Source organism: Alosa pseudoharengus, unplaced genomic scaffold, assembly GCF_046254945.1.
Source record: "Alosa pseudoharengus isolate Yale_2024_CS ecotype anadromous, Long Island Sound unplaced genomic scaffold, YU_APseudo_1.1 YU_APseudo_1.1_scf_6, whole genome shotgun sequence".
NCBI classification, from domain to species: Eukaryota; Metazoa; Chordata; class Actinopteri; order Clupeiformes; family Clupeidae; genus Alosa; species Alosa pseudoharengus.
In genome coordinates this window covers 39,910,092-39,927,326 of record NW_027468848.1, presented here as the reverse complement: position 1 = coordinate 39,927,326, position 17,235 = coordinate 39,910,092, and the positions used below count along the sequence as shown (strand labels likewise).

The 17,235-nt window shown below is 43.8% G+C and overlaps 1 protein-coding gene across 2 annotated transcripts in view; it reads left to right on the top strand.

The window, feature by feature from the left end:
* LOC143106511 (tRNA (32-2'-O)-methyltransferase regulator THADA-like) overlaps positions 1–17,235 on the top strand; it is a 33,231-nt gene that overhangs the window by 15,396 nt on the left and 600 nt on the right. Inside the window, exons 14-17 of one of the 2 annotated variants that reach the window (XM_076270812.1) lie at positions 5,734–5,957; positions 7,286–7,456; positions 12,827–13,102; positions 13,210–13,403. In XM_076270812.1, coding sequence (XP_076126927.1) covers positions 5,734–5,957; positions 7,286–7,456; positions 12,827–13,102; positions 13,210–13,403 — 865 coding nt within the window. The other variant, XM_076270813.1, reaches the window with a different exon arrangement.

The following is a 17,235-nucleotide window of genomic DNA, read 5'->3' as shown; positions in this document are numbered from 1 at the left end:
AGCCTATGCCAGATCGTTTTTCAGTGATAGAATTTAAAGAGAAAATTTATTTTCATAAAAAACAATTGTTCTATTTCGTTTCTCCTGACCGCCAGAGGCGGTGCTTTCAGCACATGGATATTCATCACACGAACGTGCAGGTTGAGTATTAGTAACAACAAAGTCACCTGTGACCTGGGTGACGTAATCGATGTGCACCGGCACAAAAGAGAGGTCGACCCAGGAAGTGACCTTGAATCTTCTCGCGATTGAAGCAGGATTGCAGTTGTTGGACTAACACGCTGAAGTTTCGCTACCCACAGAGGTTGGAGCTGTGACCAACTGGTTCACCCTCCTAGAGACTACGTTAGTCTACATTATAATTCTTCAAACCGGTAAAGCCATTCATTGATACTTTGCTTCGCGTCTGAGTGGCCTCGCTCGGGGAGTGTTGAGTTCTGCGAGGCGGTGTTTCTCGCCGCGGACTCGCGGGCGGAGGTTTTCAATGGCTAGCTCTCCGGTTCATTTAAGGTAAGTTATACGTTTGGTGAATTGTTTCGCTGCAGTCAACGGGTGTCGCCGACGGTGTTTCTCGCCGTAGACATTGTTTTCTTTTCTTAGTTGCCTGTTACAGGCGAGTCGTGGCAAAGTGCGCCATTTAAATTAAGTTGTGTGTATATATGTTTGGCAGCGTGATATTCGCTCCGGTGAAGGGACAAAGCCAACATAATATATATATTGTTTAAGTTAAACATCTTTGCAGAGATTGTTATTGTTTACAGCTGTCAGAGCCAGGGTGCACTCGCCGGTGGCTACAGCTTTATCTATTGATCAGCCTGGTGTTCTCCCGCCTAGCTACATAGGGCACTTTGCTGGACATGCACTCGTCCTGTGCCGGCTGTCGGGCCCCCCTCGAGCCAGAGGATGGCCACACGGTATGCCCCTCTTGCCTGGGGGTTGAACACCTGAGGCAGGGGCTGACTGAACAGGCATGCATGAATTGCATTTGCCTCAGTGTGGCAGCGCGGTCAGCTAGGCTAGCCCAGGTGGATCAGCAGCCCGGTACTTCCCAGGGCAATGGGGGGCAAGAGGTGGCGCCAGCCGTGAGACCTGGCACGCGCCAACACGGGGCTTCACACACAGCCTCTAGAGGTAAGAAGCAGAAGGCCGACTTAGCTTCTAAGGTGGAGAAGATGGCTGAGGAGTTTGAGCAGATCAAGACTCTGCTCACCGCCTTACGACCACCGGTGTTGAGTGCGCAGGGCAGCAGTGTTCTCGCTGAAACCCCTTTAGCCTGGCAGGATGTGCTATCTCCGCCGTCATTGTCACCCGCGGTCAGGGCCCAGGGCGAGGACGAGCTTTCTATCAGGGCTTCAGAGAGCTTAGAGTTGGGTGAACCTGAGCCGCACGAATCTGCCTCTCGTGACTCTCAGACCAGCTCCCACGCCGCCAGTCAGAGTACAGGGGCAGTGTCAGAGGCTGGTCAACCTTCGATTCAGCCAGCTTTGAAGGCAGCGTTAGCCCGTTTGGGACTGGATGCGGCGCCAGCCGCCGTGCCTAGGCAGAATGCCTTTTTTAGGGGCTCCATGCATCCCTCCACATTGGCGGTGCCGCCCTCGGCCCCGTATATTGAAGAGCTGCAGAGGTGCTGGGCAGACCCTAGACGGCTTTCCCATCTCCCCAGGGACTGCAGGGCGCTAGCGACCATGCAGGGCGCACAAGCCTATGGTCTGCAGAGCATGCCGAACATAGAGCCATCAATGGCAGCCCTGGTTCTGTCTCCCAATGAGGCTCTTAGACCTGATGCCCGTTGCCCCCGGGCACAGTGCCGTCACGGATGACTTGATTGTCAGGAGCTATGACACGGCAGCACGTATGGGACGCATTGGTAATTCGATGTCCCACCTGATGCTGGCCCTCGCCCAGACGTCACAGGGAGCGGACGAGACATCGTCTCAGGAGCTGAGTGACGCGTCACTCCAGGCCCTCGCCTACATGACCAGAGAACTTGGTAGGCTAATGGCATATTTAACCCTCGCCCGCCGCCAAATATGGCTAGCCCAGTCTCCGCTAGCAGAGCCTGACAGAAGGGTACTTCGCTCTCTCCCTGTCCTCCCTGGGGAGTTGTTTGGTCAGGCCGCACAGCAGGCCCTTGATAGGAGTGCACAGGTAGTACAGGCAAGACAGCAGTTTGCCAGTCTCCGTCGGGTGAGCCAGCCCATGCACAGGGCTCCAACCTCAAGGGGGCCAGCGCCGGCGCTTGCACCATGGCCAACTGCCCGCCAGGAGCCACAACGCATGTATGACTTTCGTCGCTCCGCCACCTCCCGCACTCGCGGCCCTGCACAGGACACCAGAGCCGATGCACGTCGCCCCTCTAGAGACCAGAGGGGGCGGGCGGGCAGACGGTGACAGCTTTACACCGGCGGTCGGCAGTTTTTCCAGCCAGCAGCTCGAACGCTGGAAAACAATAACATCAGACCCCTGGGTGCTGGCAACCCTGTCAGGGGGCTACAGCATCCAATTTCGACGCCGACCGCCAAGCTTCAGAGGGGTCAAGACCACCATCGTGAGCAACCCAGGGAAGGCCCTAGCCCTGAGACAGGAGATCAACGCTCTCTTAGAAAAGGGGGCCATTACGCCAGTCGACAGGCAGACACAGGAAGGTGGGTTTTACTCAACGTATTTCATTATTCCCAAGAAGGACGGCGGTCTCCGCCCGATTCTAGACCTGAGATCTCTCAATGCCCACCTCAAGGTCCTGAAATTCCGTATGCTGCGCACTGTGGAAGTTCTCCAGAGCATTCAGGGGGGCGACTGGTTCACAACCATCGACCTGAAGGATGCATACTTTCATGTGCCGATTGCACCACATCACAGGCAGTTCCTTCGGTTTGCCTTCGAGGGACGGGCGTACCAGTTCTGCGTCCTACCTTTTGGCATTGCGCTGGCGCCTCGTGTGTTCACCAGGTGTATAGCAGCGGCGTTGGGTCCATTGCAGGCACAGGGAATACGAATTCTGCCCTACCTCGACGATTGGCTGACCTGCTCCCAGTCGGAGGCTCAGGCCCACATAGATGCCGCTGCAGTGATCGCGCATATCTCAGCGCTAGGGCTCAGGGTCAACCACCAGAAGAGCTCTTTGGTGCCCAGTAAGGAGACTGTGTTCTTAGGCATAGAGTTAGATTCACGGACAATGAGGGCAACCCCCTCCCAGAGGAGGGTTCGCAATATCCGCCAGCTGATTGGCCGCTTCAGAGAGGGCAGGTCACTGACTCTGAGAACATTCCAACAGTTGGTTGGCATGCTCACTGCTGCCTCATCCCTGGTCCCACTGGGCCTTTTATCACTTCGGCCACTTCAAAGGTGCCTGAACAACCTCCACCTTCATCCGGCGCAGCATGGGCACAGGTTAGTGAAGGTCACGCCCAGCTGCAGACAGCTCCTCTGCCCATGGAGGAGGAGGGGGTACCTGACACAACGGGTTCCCTTAGGCTCTATCCCTTCCCGGAGGGAGGTCATCGCCACGGATGCTTCTCAGGAAGGGTGGGGTGCAGTCTGGCAGTGCCGTACAGTCAGAGGCCGCTGGAGTCCACTGCAGCGGCAGCTGCACATAAATGTGCTAGAACTATAGGCGGTGTTGCTCGGCCTACAACACTTCCTCCCAGCAGACGTGGCTGGCAGACACGTACTGGTGAGGACAGACAATACAACAGTGGTGTACTACGTCAACCATCAGGGAGGCACCAGGTCTCTGCAGTGCTTGGGAGTAGCCTAGCCTGCACAGGATTACAGTGGAACACCACGAGCTGCTCCTGATCGCCCCAGGGAGAGTTTGGTTTCCCAAGTTGCTGCAGCTGCTCGACGGAGAACCCTGGGGCCTTCCAGTGAGGAAGGACCTGCTGTCACAGCTGGGTGGTCAGATCTGGCACCCGGATCCAGCTCGGCTGCAACTCTGGGTTTGGCCACTGTGAACCAGCAGTGGTCAGCACCATTAATAGCTCTCGGGCACCCTCCACCAATGCCCTCTACGCAAGCAGGTGGATAATTTTTTCTGAATGGTGCCAAGCGCGGGGACAGGGGCTGACAGGCTGTCCCCTGCCAACCATCCTGCAGTTCCTTCAGTCACTTTTCGACAGGGGACTTACACCTTCTACCATCAAGGTGTATACGGCTGCCATCTCGGCGCGGCAAAGCAGCATTGAGGGGAGGACGGTAGGGTCCCATGCCTTGGTGGCCCGTTTCCTGAAGGGCGCTCTCCGGTTGAGACCCCCCCAACGGAGCCAGGTGCCCTCTTGGGATCTCCCTCTGGTGTTGCAGGCTCTCTGCAGAGCACCATTCGAACCTTTGAGGACAGCAGACATTAGCTGGCTCTCCTTGAAGACAGCCTTTCTCCTCGCCATAACGTCAGCAAGGCGAGTCGGGGAACTGCATGCACTTTCAGTCAGCGGGGATTGCCTGCAGTGGCATCCTGGAGGCAGTGGGGTCACTCTATGGCCGAATCTCTCCTTCCTTCCGAAGACCCTCTCTTCCACATTTGTCAACCAGCCTCTTAGCCTGGCAGCTTTCGAGACAGCTCAGGATGGAGGGTCAGACTTGAGTGCAGAGCTTTTATGTCCAGTGCGCGACCTCAGGAGGTACGTCACAAGTACAGAGGGATTCTGCCAGTGTGATGCCCTGTTTGTCTGCCATACAGGGCCAAGGAGGGGTCAGGCACTCTCCAAGCAGAGACTGTCTAGGTGGATAGTGGACGCCATTCTGCATGCCTACAGGCAGAGTGACTCCCCAGTCCCTCAGCTGGTCCGGGCACACTCCACAAGGAGTGTAGCAACCTCGTGGGCTTCGCTGAGGGGCGTGTCCCTTTCTGATGTATGCAGAGTAGCCTCCTGGGCATCAGGCTGCACTTTCACAAGGTTCTACAGGGTCAATGTTGTCCCCCTCTGGCAACAGCAGTGCTCCCAAGCTTGGCACAGCATCTCTAGAGATGGGTAGGCACTCCTCATGACCTTTGTTGGTACTAGTCATCCATGTGCTGAAAGCACCGCCTCTGGCGGTCAGGAGAAACGAAATAGAACGAGGGTTATGCATATAACCACGGTTCTATGAGTTTCGGATGACCGCCAGAGCTTGGCCGTCACTCGGAGGGAACACGAGAAGATTGCCATGAGGTCACTTCCTGGGTCGACCTCTCTTTTGTGCCGGTGCACATCGATGACGTCACCCAGGTCACAGGTGACTTTGTTGTTACTAATACTCGACCTGCACGTTCGTGTGATGAATATCCATGTGCTGAAAGCACCGCCTCTGGCGGTCATCCGAAACTCATAGAACCGTGGTTATATGCATAACCCTCGATTTTTGGTTTGTTGCCTAGCCCTACTTTAACATTAGTAAAGCCTTGTGCTTCATTCAGCATGATAATTCACTTCCTCTTAGGCTAAGGTTTTGACCAGCAATTTATCTTACTCTTGCCTATCTTTGATGCCTTCATCATTTCTGTTTTCGAAAGAAAAAAATATTTCCTGCTAATACAGGTTTTGAGTCTGAGTATGGAAATTTAGGGGGAAGTCCATGCAGTGGTTGTAATTTTTAAGCAACACACACATACACACATTTATGCATAAACCCTAGGGCAAAAGTCAACATTAATCAGCTGTGGAATCAGAATTACTTCTGAAAATAGACCATTTTAATTGTCATAACACCCCAACCCCCAAAATATTAAGCTAGCAGTCATCATATTGTCTTTCTTAGGTTAACCTGAAGGAGGTTTTACTGAATGAAGATACAGAAATCCGGGTAGTGTATCTCAAAGCCTTTGTATCAGTCATGACTGGAGGAGTTTGTTCCTTGGTACTTGAGGAAGCGGCCATCCAAGAATGTTCAGAGATCCTGGTTAGAAGCTTGGAAGTCTCAGATGGGGGCTCAGAGTACCTCTCACAGGCCCTGTGTGCTGCCAGCCTGCTACTCTCTAAAAGGTATTATCATAAAAGCTACTTTATCCTTTCTATTTTATACTGTATTTTCTAAAATCATATTCTCTAATATGACATTGCTTTTGTCACCAGCCATAATTACCATAACGATCACCAAAATCACTGTAAAGCATGGGTTCAACAATGGCAGTAATGTGTGGTCCATGCCTAATGTGTACCTTTTGTTTGCTTGCAAGCAATGAATGATTCTGTTATTGACCAGGTGACTGTTTTGAACCATTAATAAGTGAAGTGACTAAACTTGTACTATATGTATAAGTAAGTATAAGTATATATACTCTTTTGATCCCGTGAGGGAAATTTGGTCTCTGCATTTATCCCAATCTGTGAATTAGTGAAACACACAGTGTACACACAGTGAGGTGAAGCACACACTAATCCCGGCGCAGTGAACTGCCTGCATCAACAGCGGCGCTCGGGGAGCAGTGAGGGGTTAGGTGCCTTTCTCAAGGGCACTTCAGCCGTGCCTACTGGTCAGGGTTCGAACTGGCAACCCTCCGGTTACAGGTCCGAAGTGCTAACCAGTAGGCCACGGCTGCCCCCATGTAATATATATGGCTGCACAATAATATTCAAAATGGCTTTGAAATCAATATCGCTCAATGTAATTGCTCAATATCGTAAATTGTATTGATTAATGATTGTAGATGGTCATTCTGCTAATTCAGCTTCAACTTCATGGGCCTCATTCACCACCTATTCCTATAAAGTAATTGGATTTGAATTGAATAAATTCCTCAGTTTTCACAAAGATTCTGACATTCATTATTTAAGTTATGCAAATTCTATCACCTCGAAATAGTTCGACGCACTCACTAAGGCCCCACTGATAAGCTTATAGACCGAATAAATTGGTTGATGTCTCTCAATTCCTGTAATTAAGAGAAGACAGAGGTCCTAATTATTGGACCTGAAGCCCAGATAGACATGTTGGGCACTAATCTGAAATCACTGGCACTGGCACTTCTCTCTCAAGCAGATACAGTGAAGTTATTACAAAGATTTATCACTGGCAGGCTCTCAGATAATTCTGCATTATCCAAATAGGAGGTTGGATAGGCTTTCTTGTTTCTACAGTTTCCACAGTGGCTGCCTGCACACAGCTATGACTCATTCATATAAGCTATGACTCATTCATTCAAGATACACACACACACACACACATTCCTCATGGAAATGTAATCAATTTATAATCAGTAACAGTTGCTTTTGAGTATAGCCAACCCCACTTTGTGTGTCTTTGGTGCTGTCACTTTAGATCTTTGACATGTTGCTCTCTCTCTCTCATTCTCTTTTCTCCTTTCTCCAAGCCTGGACCATACATTGTTCCCACGTTTGTGCAACATATTACAGCGTCACATGGTGCCAAACACCTCAGAGGCACTCAGAATGGCTTGTGCTGAGTCCCTTAGCCTTGCTGGGGTTCCTCTGATGTGTAAAGACCAGAAAAGTAATCCACACAAACTGGGATTGAGCATTAGGTAGATATATCTCTTTAATTTACCCTCTATCCTTGAGATAAACCCATTTTACAGTAAATATTGTTTTGTGTGTTCAACTAGGTCCAAGTTTCCATATTAAGTTAGTACAAATGATCATACCTTATGTGTTGGTTTTGTTGCATTGTGCAGCCATTTTTTCTGCTGTGTTGTACAGTAGAAACCAATTATGTAAACATTTTGTGTCCATCTAAGCATTAAATAATGAATACTGAATATTATATTATATTATAATAAATGTGCAGTGAACAGAATTTAAGCATGGCTGCATGTGACATTTTTAACAGATCAGAATGACATGCCTTACAGCTGTTTTGAGTTAAGGTTATATGTTTAGCCTATTCAAGGATTAAAGTTCTCCGTCGTAGGACGGATTTCCGTCAATTTGATTTTAGAAATGTCATATTTGAGATCGATGCAGATCCGATGAGAAAAAAAATAGGAGGGGGGGGGGGGGCTGTCACCTTTGCTTTTCCTTTTTTAAGGCAACTACAAATATTAGGTAAATGTTTAAAGACCTAATAGTGTTCTTGAGAACTTTCTGTGTCTCAATCAGTGACCGCTCAAGAAGATAGCCTACGTCAGCCATGAGTTTCGCATTGTTTATGTTGTAGCTACACACTTGTCTCGAGCGTTTGCTTTAAAAAAAAAGAACACGTATGGAGGACTATAACGGTATAAAAGTTGGATTATAGTGACACAATCGAGACAGCTGATGAGGTTGGCCAATCCGTTTAACTTTTTTGGATATGAGAAGAAGCGTAGGCTGTGTTCTTTCCGTGCATCAATGTAGACAATTTCGCGAACTCTTGTCAGGGGAGGTCATTCATTTTGGGTGTCACCTATGACTTGAACTATGAGTTTTTAATCAGTGCAACTAACATTATGTGTAAAGCGACGCAATATAAACCATAGCCTATGCAATTTATTATCCCGTCTGTTATGACAACAATGTTTTTCACAATTTGCGACGGAAGGTTTTGACTGAGCGTGTTAACATAAAATAATAATAATATTGTCATCATTGCGAACTGTCGAGTAAGGGGGTCAGTCGTGTTTGTGACGCACAGACAGCCTTGTAGCCTATTTTGCTTAGGCCTCACTTTTAACGACAGTAGGTTGTGAGTGTATGTTGACAAAAAAATATCATGCAATTAAAATAATCAACTTAAAACTTTGCTATAAAATATTATTAATTTATAGCACAAAACCATAACCAGTAGGCCTACCAGAACCTCGCATATTAGCGTCATGATTTGTGTGCGTCTATTTGGCAAGGCCACTAGCCGTCATGGATGCGTTGTTGCTGAAGGAAGGCAGGTGTCAAAAGTTAAAAAATAAATGGAGATGGGCAGCTGTTGGAAACGGAGGAGAACTAACAAGCCATGGTGTAAAGAAATTAAAGTGCCAGGGGTTTGCTTTTGCGCGGTTCGCTGCAAGAAAATTGTTTATGGATGCAATAGGAAAACGTTTTAGCACGCCACCAATCAGAAGACCGCCATAAGGTTAACGTTCGTGCACTTCAGGACATCTTCCCTACCTGGTGCAACTAGCCACCACGACAGAGGTGGGCTACGTTTATCTATGGCTGACCGTTTTTACGTTTAGAAAGTAGGCTACGCATGTTCTTTCATAGCGCAACACGACCTGTCCTTCACCATATCGCAACCTCTTGTCAAACTTATACAATCTGTTGCTGAAGACAAAAGCGCCGTCTCCAGATTGTCGTTATCAAATGCGCAGACCTCCTGCATGAGCACACACAGTATTGCTGCTCATTGGAAAACTGAGTTGTCTGTAAAACTCAAAATTACCATGTTTTCATTAAATGCGGATGAGGCAACAAATGGAAATATGAACAATATCTAGAATGTTCTGAATCGTTACTTTGATGAGGAAATGGGAAGTCTTGCAAACTTGATTTTATAGATTTTACTTGGTGTTGAATTGCATATTAACAAGAAAAAAAATCTCCCCTTTAAACACTTTTGGCCTGAAGTAATTAAATAATAGTGTGTTAAAGCCTTTCTACAATATTGCTGCAGTAGAAAAGAACAGCAATGGCTAATCAGCAATGGTCAGGGATGGTACTAAAATATATTTTTGTTCATCAGGAAAACTCAATCTCAATCAAGAACACTCTCAATTCGCCTTTTTCACATGGTGGCCATTGGCGGCTAAAACGAGGCTACAGGGTACACAAACCATAGGATTGTTATGTTCTATGCATTCACCTGTAGGTGGCATTAATTATATAGTAAGTGTACCCTGTAGCCTCGTTTTGGTTTAAACAATGGCCGCCGTGTGAATAAGGCAAATACTCCCTTTACTTTGCTGTTTGCATCTTTTTGTACATTAAAAACCAATAGGTCGCGACCGCAAAAGGGGTGCTATCTCTATAGGTAGATATGAACAACGTATGACTTATGGCCTGAAAAAAAGTTCAGTCAAACGATTTTGTTTCACTTTAATCCCTGCCTATTGAATAACTTGATAATATAGAAGATAAACCATTTAGTAGAATGATACATCATATAAAAATTTGCACCAGTGTAACTCAAAAACAGTCTGTGGTAGCCTATAAGTGGCATCACACTCTGTCTGCCATTCGTTGTCTGTAGCTAGCTGGTCATGCTGTGCATGTGTGGCATTCTGAAACGTCCTTAAATTCGGGACCATTATCTGTCGTTTCAATTTGGGACCTTGCAGTTGGAATTGTTGTTTGTTTAAAAGACAGTCCAAAGGATTGAAGCACATAGTTTTTATGTTGTTTTGAATAGCCATTGCTACCCGTGTTTGTTTGCGTGTTGCAAAATCCACAGAATTACAGTATTTTATACAAATTGCATACAGAGGCATTCTTTATTGTTGAGGTCAGACATGATAATCAGTGCTGCAAAAACATTGCTTTGCATGACGTAACCTGCACGATGAGGGAGTAGCCCATCATTTCCCAACCTTGGGGTCGGGACCCCATGTGGGGTCACCTGAAATTCAAATGGGGTCGCCTGAGATACTGGATATCTTACAATTGACCAGTAGATTACATTAAAATATACATTCATTAGATGAAAAATATTAAAAAAACCCATGTAATGAGATCATTCATTACAATCTGGCTAGATAAAAATAAACTTAGACAGCCCACATTAGGTGCTTGATTGAGGTAATCATGCTTGATCAACATCAACAAACATCAAAAAAAGAAACAAAGAAACACAAACTAATTAGCTTGCTAGGACATTTGGGGAGAATCAAAGTCCCACTCTCGACTGGGTGTTACAACAGAGATGTTTTGAATGATTGGGGTCGCCAACTAGCCTGACGTTGTCATACTCAAAACTCCAGTCAGAATATGGGTCTGATAATGCTGGGATGTGATTATGGGGTGTTTTTCAACCAATACAGGGGGTGAATCCTGTATGAAGAACACCCGAACCATCCTTCTTCTCCACAATTGCCTTAACATTGTTTTCTGGTCATTTTTTCAAAACTATTGCACTATCAATATCTTCTACAACAGACAAAATGGCGAAATCTAATGTCTACCTTCTAGCAACAGCGTTTCTGTTAGGGAGATCCGGGATGAATGAAATACTTTGTAATTAAACGTCATTTACAAAGACATTGTACCATACTGAAAGCTAATATTATGTCACTAGCAACCTACATCTGTCCTCTGTTAAACACAGTTGCATTTTCAGCTCAGTTTTTCTGGTCCGAACTGCTCTGGTTCAGGCATAGTTGCACCACAACGGAACAAGTCCAGAAAAATAGTTGGTGACCCCTGGACTAGCCTGTGCTTGTGTTGGAACAGTCTAATAGTCTAGGACTCTAAGTTCTGAGGAGCTTGGTAGGTTATTGCTAGACCACAGTTAAATGACTCACCCCAAGACAACACACCACACAAGATTCCTTTTAAATGCAAAATATGTTTATTTTAACATTCAAGATCATTCAGTTCACTCTATGCAATCATAAGGTATTCTGTATATTTAATGAAGGTATCAGTGAAACTATAAAAATATTATTACTATTGCGACATATATTAAACTATTTAATTTGATTTATATTTATAATCTATGTAAACCTTATTTGAAACCATTTGTTAAGTGACTTGGTTATTATTACATATCATAGATAATAGTTAGATAGATAGATAATTGTTTGGGGTTAGCGACTCACCAAGATTGAGGGTTTTCGGATTAAAGTAATGTGTGATTGCAGTATGTTCTATTTTGGTCAATATTATTTCGTTTGGAAACTATTCGTCTATTCAAATCTATCTCTGTAGTTGTCAGCTCCTAGCCTGGGTTTTCCCATGCTGCCTTACGCGCGCAATTTTATTTACGCTGCTAGGCAGCCTGGATTCTATGGACTTCGTTTTCACCTCAACGAAGGAACCAATCACAGAACGGAGGGAGGTCAGCAAGACGATGACGAAACACCGAAGCCGTTATGAACTACGTACAGATGCATTTGATATTGGACATTCGTAGTGCCCAATCAACGGCTCTGGGCATTCGTAAACCATGTTTCAAATACGAGAAAATGAATGTTTAGTTCCCAGACCCCATCTCAATGAGATGAGATCTGACGTTAGCCAGGCTAGTCAGCTCCAATGTCCGTCTCGAATTTCAAGTGGCAGTTGTTTATTATTATTTGATTGTTTGACATTTGTCTAGGGGCTATCAGAGAATTATCGGTACAGTACATCATAATGGATTTGGCAAATCATGTGGGTTACACATGCACTGTAATAAAAATAATAAGAAGCCACCGGATTACAATACAGCGTGTTGCTTTGCATGCACTGTAACTACAGTGGTAATTCCAACGATGGAAATGGAAACTACTGTAGATTGGTTGCTAGGGTGCCTAGGATCAATATTTCTAGTTCATTGACGAAACGCATTGAGAAAGACAGCTTTACAAGTTCTGTACCGTGGGCAAGAGCAGGGTCAATTGGTTTGCTGGTCAAAACGTTAGCATTAGAAGAATTGCACTGCAAAAACTACTCATCTAACCAGGTGTTATTAATCTTCTATTAAGATGAAAAAATATAGTTGGTATTCTTTTTAGTATAAAGAGCCTTTAACCAGCATTTTCTTGTAAAATCATTTGACTTAATTTAATAAGAGTTCATTTATAGAGAGCTTATTTTAAGACATCTCATCATGAAAACAAGTAAATTTAGGACATTTTTATTTAATGTTTTGTTGAGGGTGGGAGATGGGTGTGGATGCATAACATGTATTCTTGCAAGCACCCTTGTTATGAATCATTCATAAATATGATCAATTCATAAATCAGCAAATGGCCATACTACACACTTTTTTTCTTCTTCTTTAGGGTGGTCAATATTGGCTTATGTTTACTGCAGGATCAGAGTGAACAGGTGAGGGTGAAAGCTGCTGTCTTTGTGTCAAAGGTGCAGAATCCCACTCCAGGTGGAATAGAACAACAGCAGAAGAGTTCATTTCTAGCACATGCCAATCAATCCATACTCATGCTCCTGGATCTGCTTTTAGAAGATTTCTGGGATCACTGTGACCTTTTAGGGGTTTTGTTATACCATTTACCAGAGTCAGACTTCAGCAGACTTCTTAAAGATACTAAGGAAACAAAGTGAGTGAACGATTTGTGTGTTTCTGAGCTTAATATGACACATTACATTTTATTTTTGTGTTTAAGCATACAGTATATGATACATGTTTCTATCTCTGATTCACCAGTCTGTATGAACGAGATGATGCTAATATGTATGCGGAGCCTTTGGCCATCAGTGAGTGTGTTCTGCCATATTTGCTCCAACTGGCTAAGAAGTACCCAGAATCTTCAGGGCTGGCACAGATACTTGATAACTGGGTTCATGATAATCTGGCTCAAATGCTGGAGAACCTTACAATCTGTAAAAAGATTATATCAGGTAAGAAGAAATGACAGGCCTTGACCACATTACGCAATGCATTATGCCGAATGTCTTTTTAAGTATTGCAAATTCTGTGTCTGCCTTTTACTGCCAACTATGGTGTAACTGCCTTATTAAGACTGTTTATCAACCTTATGAACTGGACTGCTTGCAGAAATGGAAAATTATAACCGAATTATTGGTTGTTTGGATATTTTGAATTATTCGTATACACACCCCTAACCCTAAGGTGATCATACTGTATTTCCTCTTCAATGCTTGAAAGATTGTGTCCAGCATTCCTCCAGCATCTTTTCTTCACAAGGCTTCTTCTTAGCAAATACTTCATTTCAGGTTTTTATGCTTATAAAATGTTTGTAATCTTTCACCAAAAATCTCCTTCTTTTTGCCACATTAGTCTTTTTCTTTCACTGGCCCGTTTCAGAGATAGTCTTTTCTTTAAAAACTTGGCCAACATTCCAGAGCCACTTGGGCTGAGGACCTGGTATCTTTTTCTCATATTAAACATTCTGATACTTCAGTCAACCTTCAGTCACATAATGATTCAAATTATGGGAAAGAAATTACAGGAATATATTCTTGAAACTACAGGAAGATGTTTCGTTTAGGTGTTTAGGTACATAAGGCCTGTTAACAAACCATTAGCAAGCTATTACTAAATGGTTGATTAACAATTTACTATTCATTTGATAATGTTAGTAGATTACTTAAGCAGTTTATAAAGTCACTTATACCATTCATATTGTAAATGCTTACATGTCTCATATTTAAAAGGACACTGAACATACTACTACATTTTACATATACTATTACATATTACATACTATTACAACATATTGGATCTGTTCAAAATGGAAGGCAGTGCCTTGCTGCCTTGATAGAGAGGTGTCTAATAAGATATGACTTTGGAGTGACATCTTTTTAAGAACGATGGTTTTGAATGATCTTTTAAGATAACTTTAGCACAATTATAATGATGATAATAAATATAGCCGCAAGCGGCAATGGCGGGCCCGAGCACCTGCGGGCCGCAACCTGTGACATGTCGGAATCCAACAAAGCACCGACGTGGAGCGTTTGTGAAATGTACATATTTGATGCGTGTGCTATTTGTTTTTGTATTTTATTTTTTGCCACATGTACTTGCTTGGCCAGGTGGGGGCGCAATGCAAGGCAGGCCCATTGGGTGTCATCATAATCATAATATATATTAACCTGAGAAATTTCAGACCATTCATTTTAAGCAAAGAACATTTCTGATACACTTTTTGGTTGGCCAGATGGTGGCGCTATGTTAGACATGGAAATTACACATGTGAATATCATCACAATAATGATATCCAAATTTTTTGTAAACGTTCAGATCAATCACTTAAGGCATTGTCCATTTTCTGGCACATTTCCTGCTTGACCAGGTGGTGGTGCTATGCCAGGCAGGCCCATTGGGTGTCTGGATATCATCATAATTATAATATCTATTAACATGAGAAGTTTCAGACCATTTATTCAAAGCATAGAGCATTTCTGGCACATTTCCTGCTTGGCCAGATGGTGGCGCTATGCTAGGCCTGTGAATTACGAATGTGAATATCATCACAATAATGATGTCTGATATTTTATAAAGTTTCAGATCAATCACTTAATGCATTGTACATTTCTGGCACATTTCCTGCTTGGCCAGGTGGTGGCGCTATGTCAGGCAGGCCCATTGGGTGTCTGGATATCATCATAATCATGATATCTATTAACCTGAGAAGTTTCAGACCGTTCATTCAATGCACTGTGATTTATGACACATTTCTTCTTTATGTGGTGAGATTAAAATCATATCAAATATATAAGTTATCAAAAATCCCTTCACAATTTAACATCAGCGACATCTTGGCATAATATTTGCCAAATTTCAAATGAATCTGACAAACCGTCTAGGAGGAGTATGTTCAAATTTATCATATGGCATCAGTGTAATTGTCATTCTTTCTGTTGCCAGTTGGTGGCGCTATGCCAAACATGCATTATGGGCATGTGAATATTATCATTAACATGGTCTTTAATGACCTGTGAAATGTAAAACATTTCTAGCCATGCATGGTGAATTATGACACATTTATTGTTTATGTGGAAGGGTATTAAAATTAATAATTTCGCCATTTCGTCAAATTACAACATATCAACATATCAATTTATAATCAGGAACATCTCGGCGTCATGTATACCAACTTTGACATGAATCGGATCAACCGTCTAGGAGGAGTACGTTAAAATTGATGATGTCCACAACGCACAAAATCTCAATTACCTCACTTCCTGTGGGCGTGGCTAATGGCATGTTAATACAAAAGTTGTTTGTTTTTGGGAGTTACATACACCCACCAAATTTGGTGTGTGTATCTAAAACTATATGCCAACCACAAGTCATAGTGACATAAATGGGCGCTATGGAGTTCCTGGGCAACGCCCGGTGCCAAGCTTTTATCCCTGTGTATTCATGGTACCTCTTGACGTGTGTGCCAAATTTCATGCGTTTTCACCGATGGGAAGAACCTCTTTTGGCATCACAATTCATCACATTTTAGTCCGCACAAAAGCCCAAATACCTCACTTCCTGTTGGGTGTGGCTAATGCATTGTACATACGTAAGTTGTTCATCTTGGGGAGATACACACACACCTACCGAATTTGATGCGTCTAGCTGAAAGTATGTGCCAACCACTGCCTCAATCACCCAGGGCCAAGCTCTTGTACCTAACTGCTTTGCGTGACACCTGATATGTGTGCCAAATTTCAAGACTTTTCACCCATCTTAACCACCTCAAAATAATAATACTCGTAATAATAATAATCCTTACAAAAACAATAGGGCCTTGCGCCCTTCGGTGCTCGGGCCCTAATAATAATAGTAATAGTAAGCTTTATTTGTATAGCACCTTTCCTACACAGAATGCAGCTCAAAGTGCTTTACATTTGGAGCATTTAGCACAATAATAAAGAGAAAAGAAAAAAAAGTTGTAATAATACAAACAAACAAACAAACAAAGTAATAAATTAAACATACATTTAGAATTAAGTAAAAATGAGATTTCAAAAGAGATAGACAATACAACAACAACACATACAATACAATTCATGCAGTGAAAATAGGAAGACCCTGTAAATAGCAGCAGTAGAATGTAAAATAATGTGAAGAAATATGTTACAAGATAAAGGTGAGTTAATTAAAAGCTCTCATATACAGGTATGTTTTCAGGTCTTTTTTGAAAGATGTTTTACAGAATTTGCCTGTTTGATGTACAGAGGCAGGGTGTTTCATAGCTGCTGTGCATAATGGACAAAAGCAGTGCTTTGGAAGATCTAAGATTCTTTAAGTGGTTGATAAGATATAAAAGCTCAGAGATATATGAAGGGGCTATGCTATTTAGAGCTTTTTAAGTCATTAACAGGGAACAGGGAGCCAGTGCAGTTCAGCTAACACAGGGCTGATGTGCTCCCTCTTCTTGGTCTTAGTTAAAAGTTTAGCAGCAGAGTTCTGTATAAATTCCAATGGTGTGACGTTAGCAGAAGTAATAATGTTAAATCAGCTTACGGAAGCTAGCAGGCTTCTTGCTAGATTTTGACAAATCTATGCAAAACAAATGACATTTCAATACAATCAGCAGTTGTTTCAATGAGTTGCCGCGCAGATTTGTGGGTAATAGGCAGCTTCAAGGATTCAGTATATGCTGTCTTCAAAATTGACCTACACATGGACAGTTTGAAGGTATCTTAGAAGGCAGGAAAAGACAGATAGGTCATTTGTTGCCTCACTCCCCTGTTAGATATCTTAAAAGGC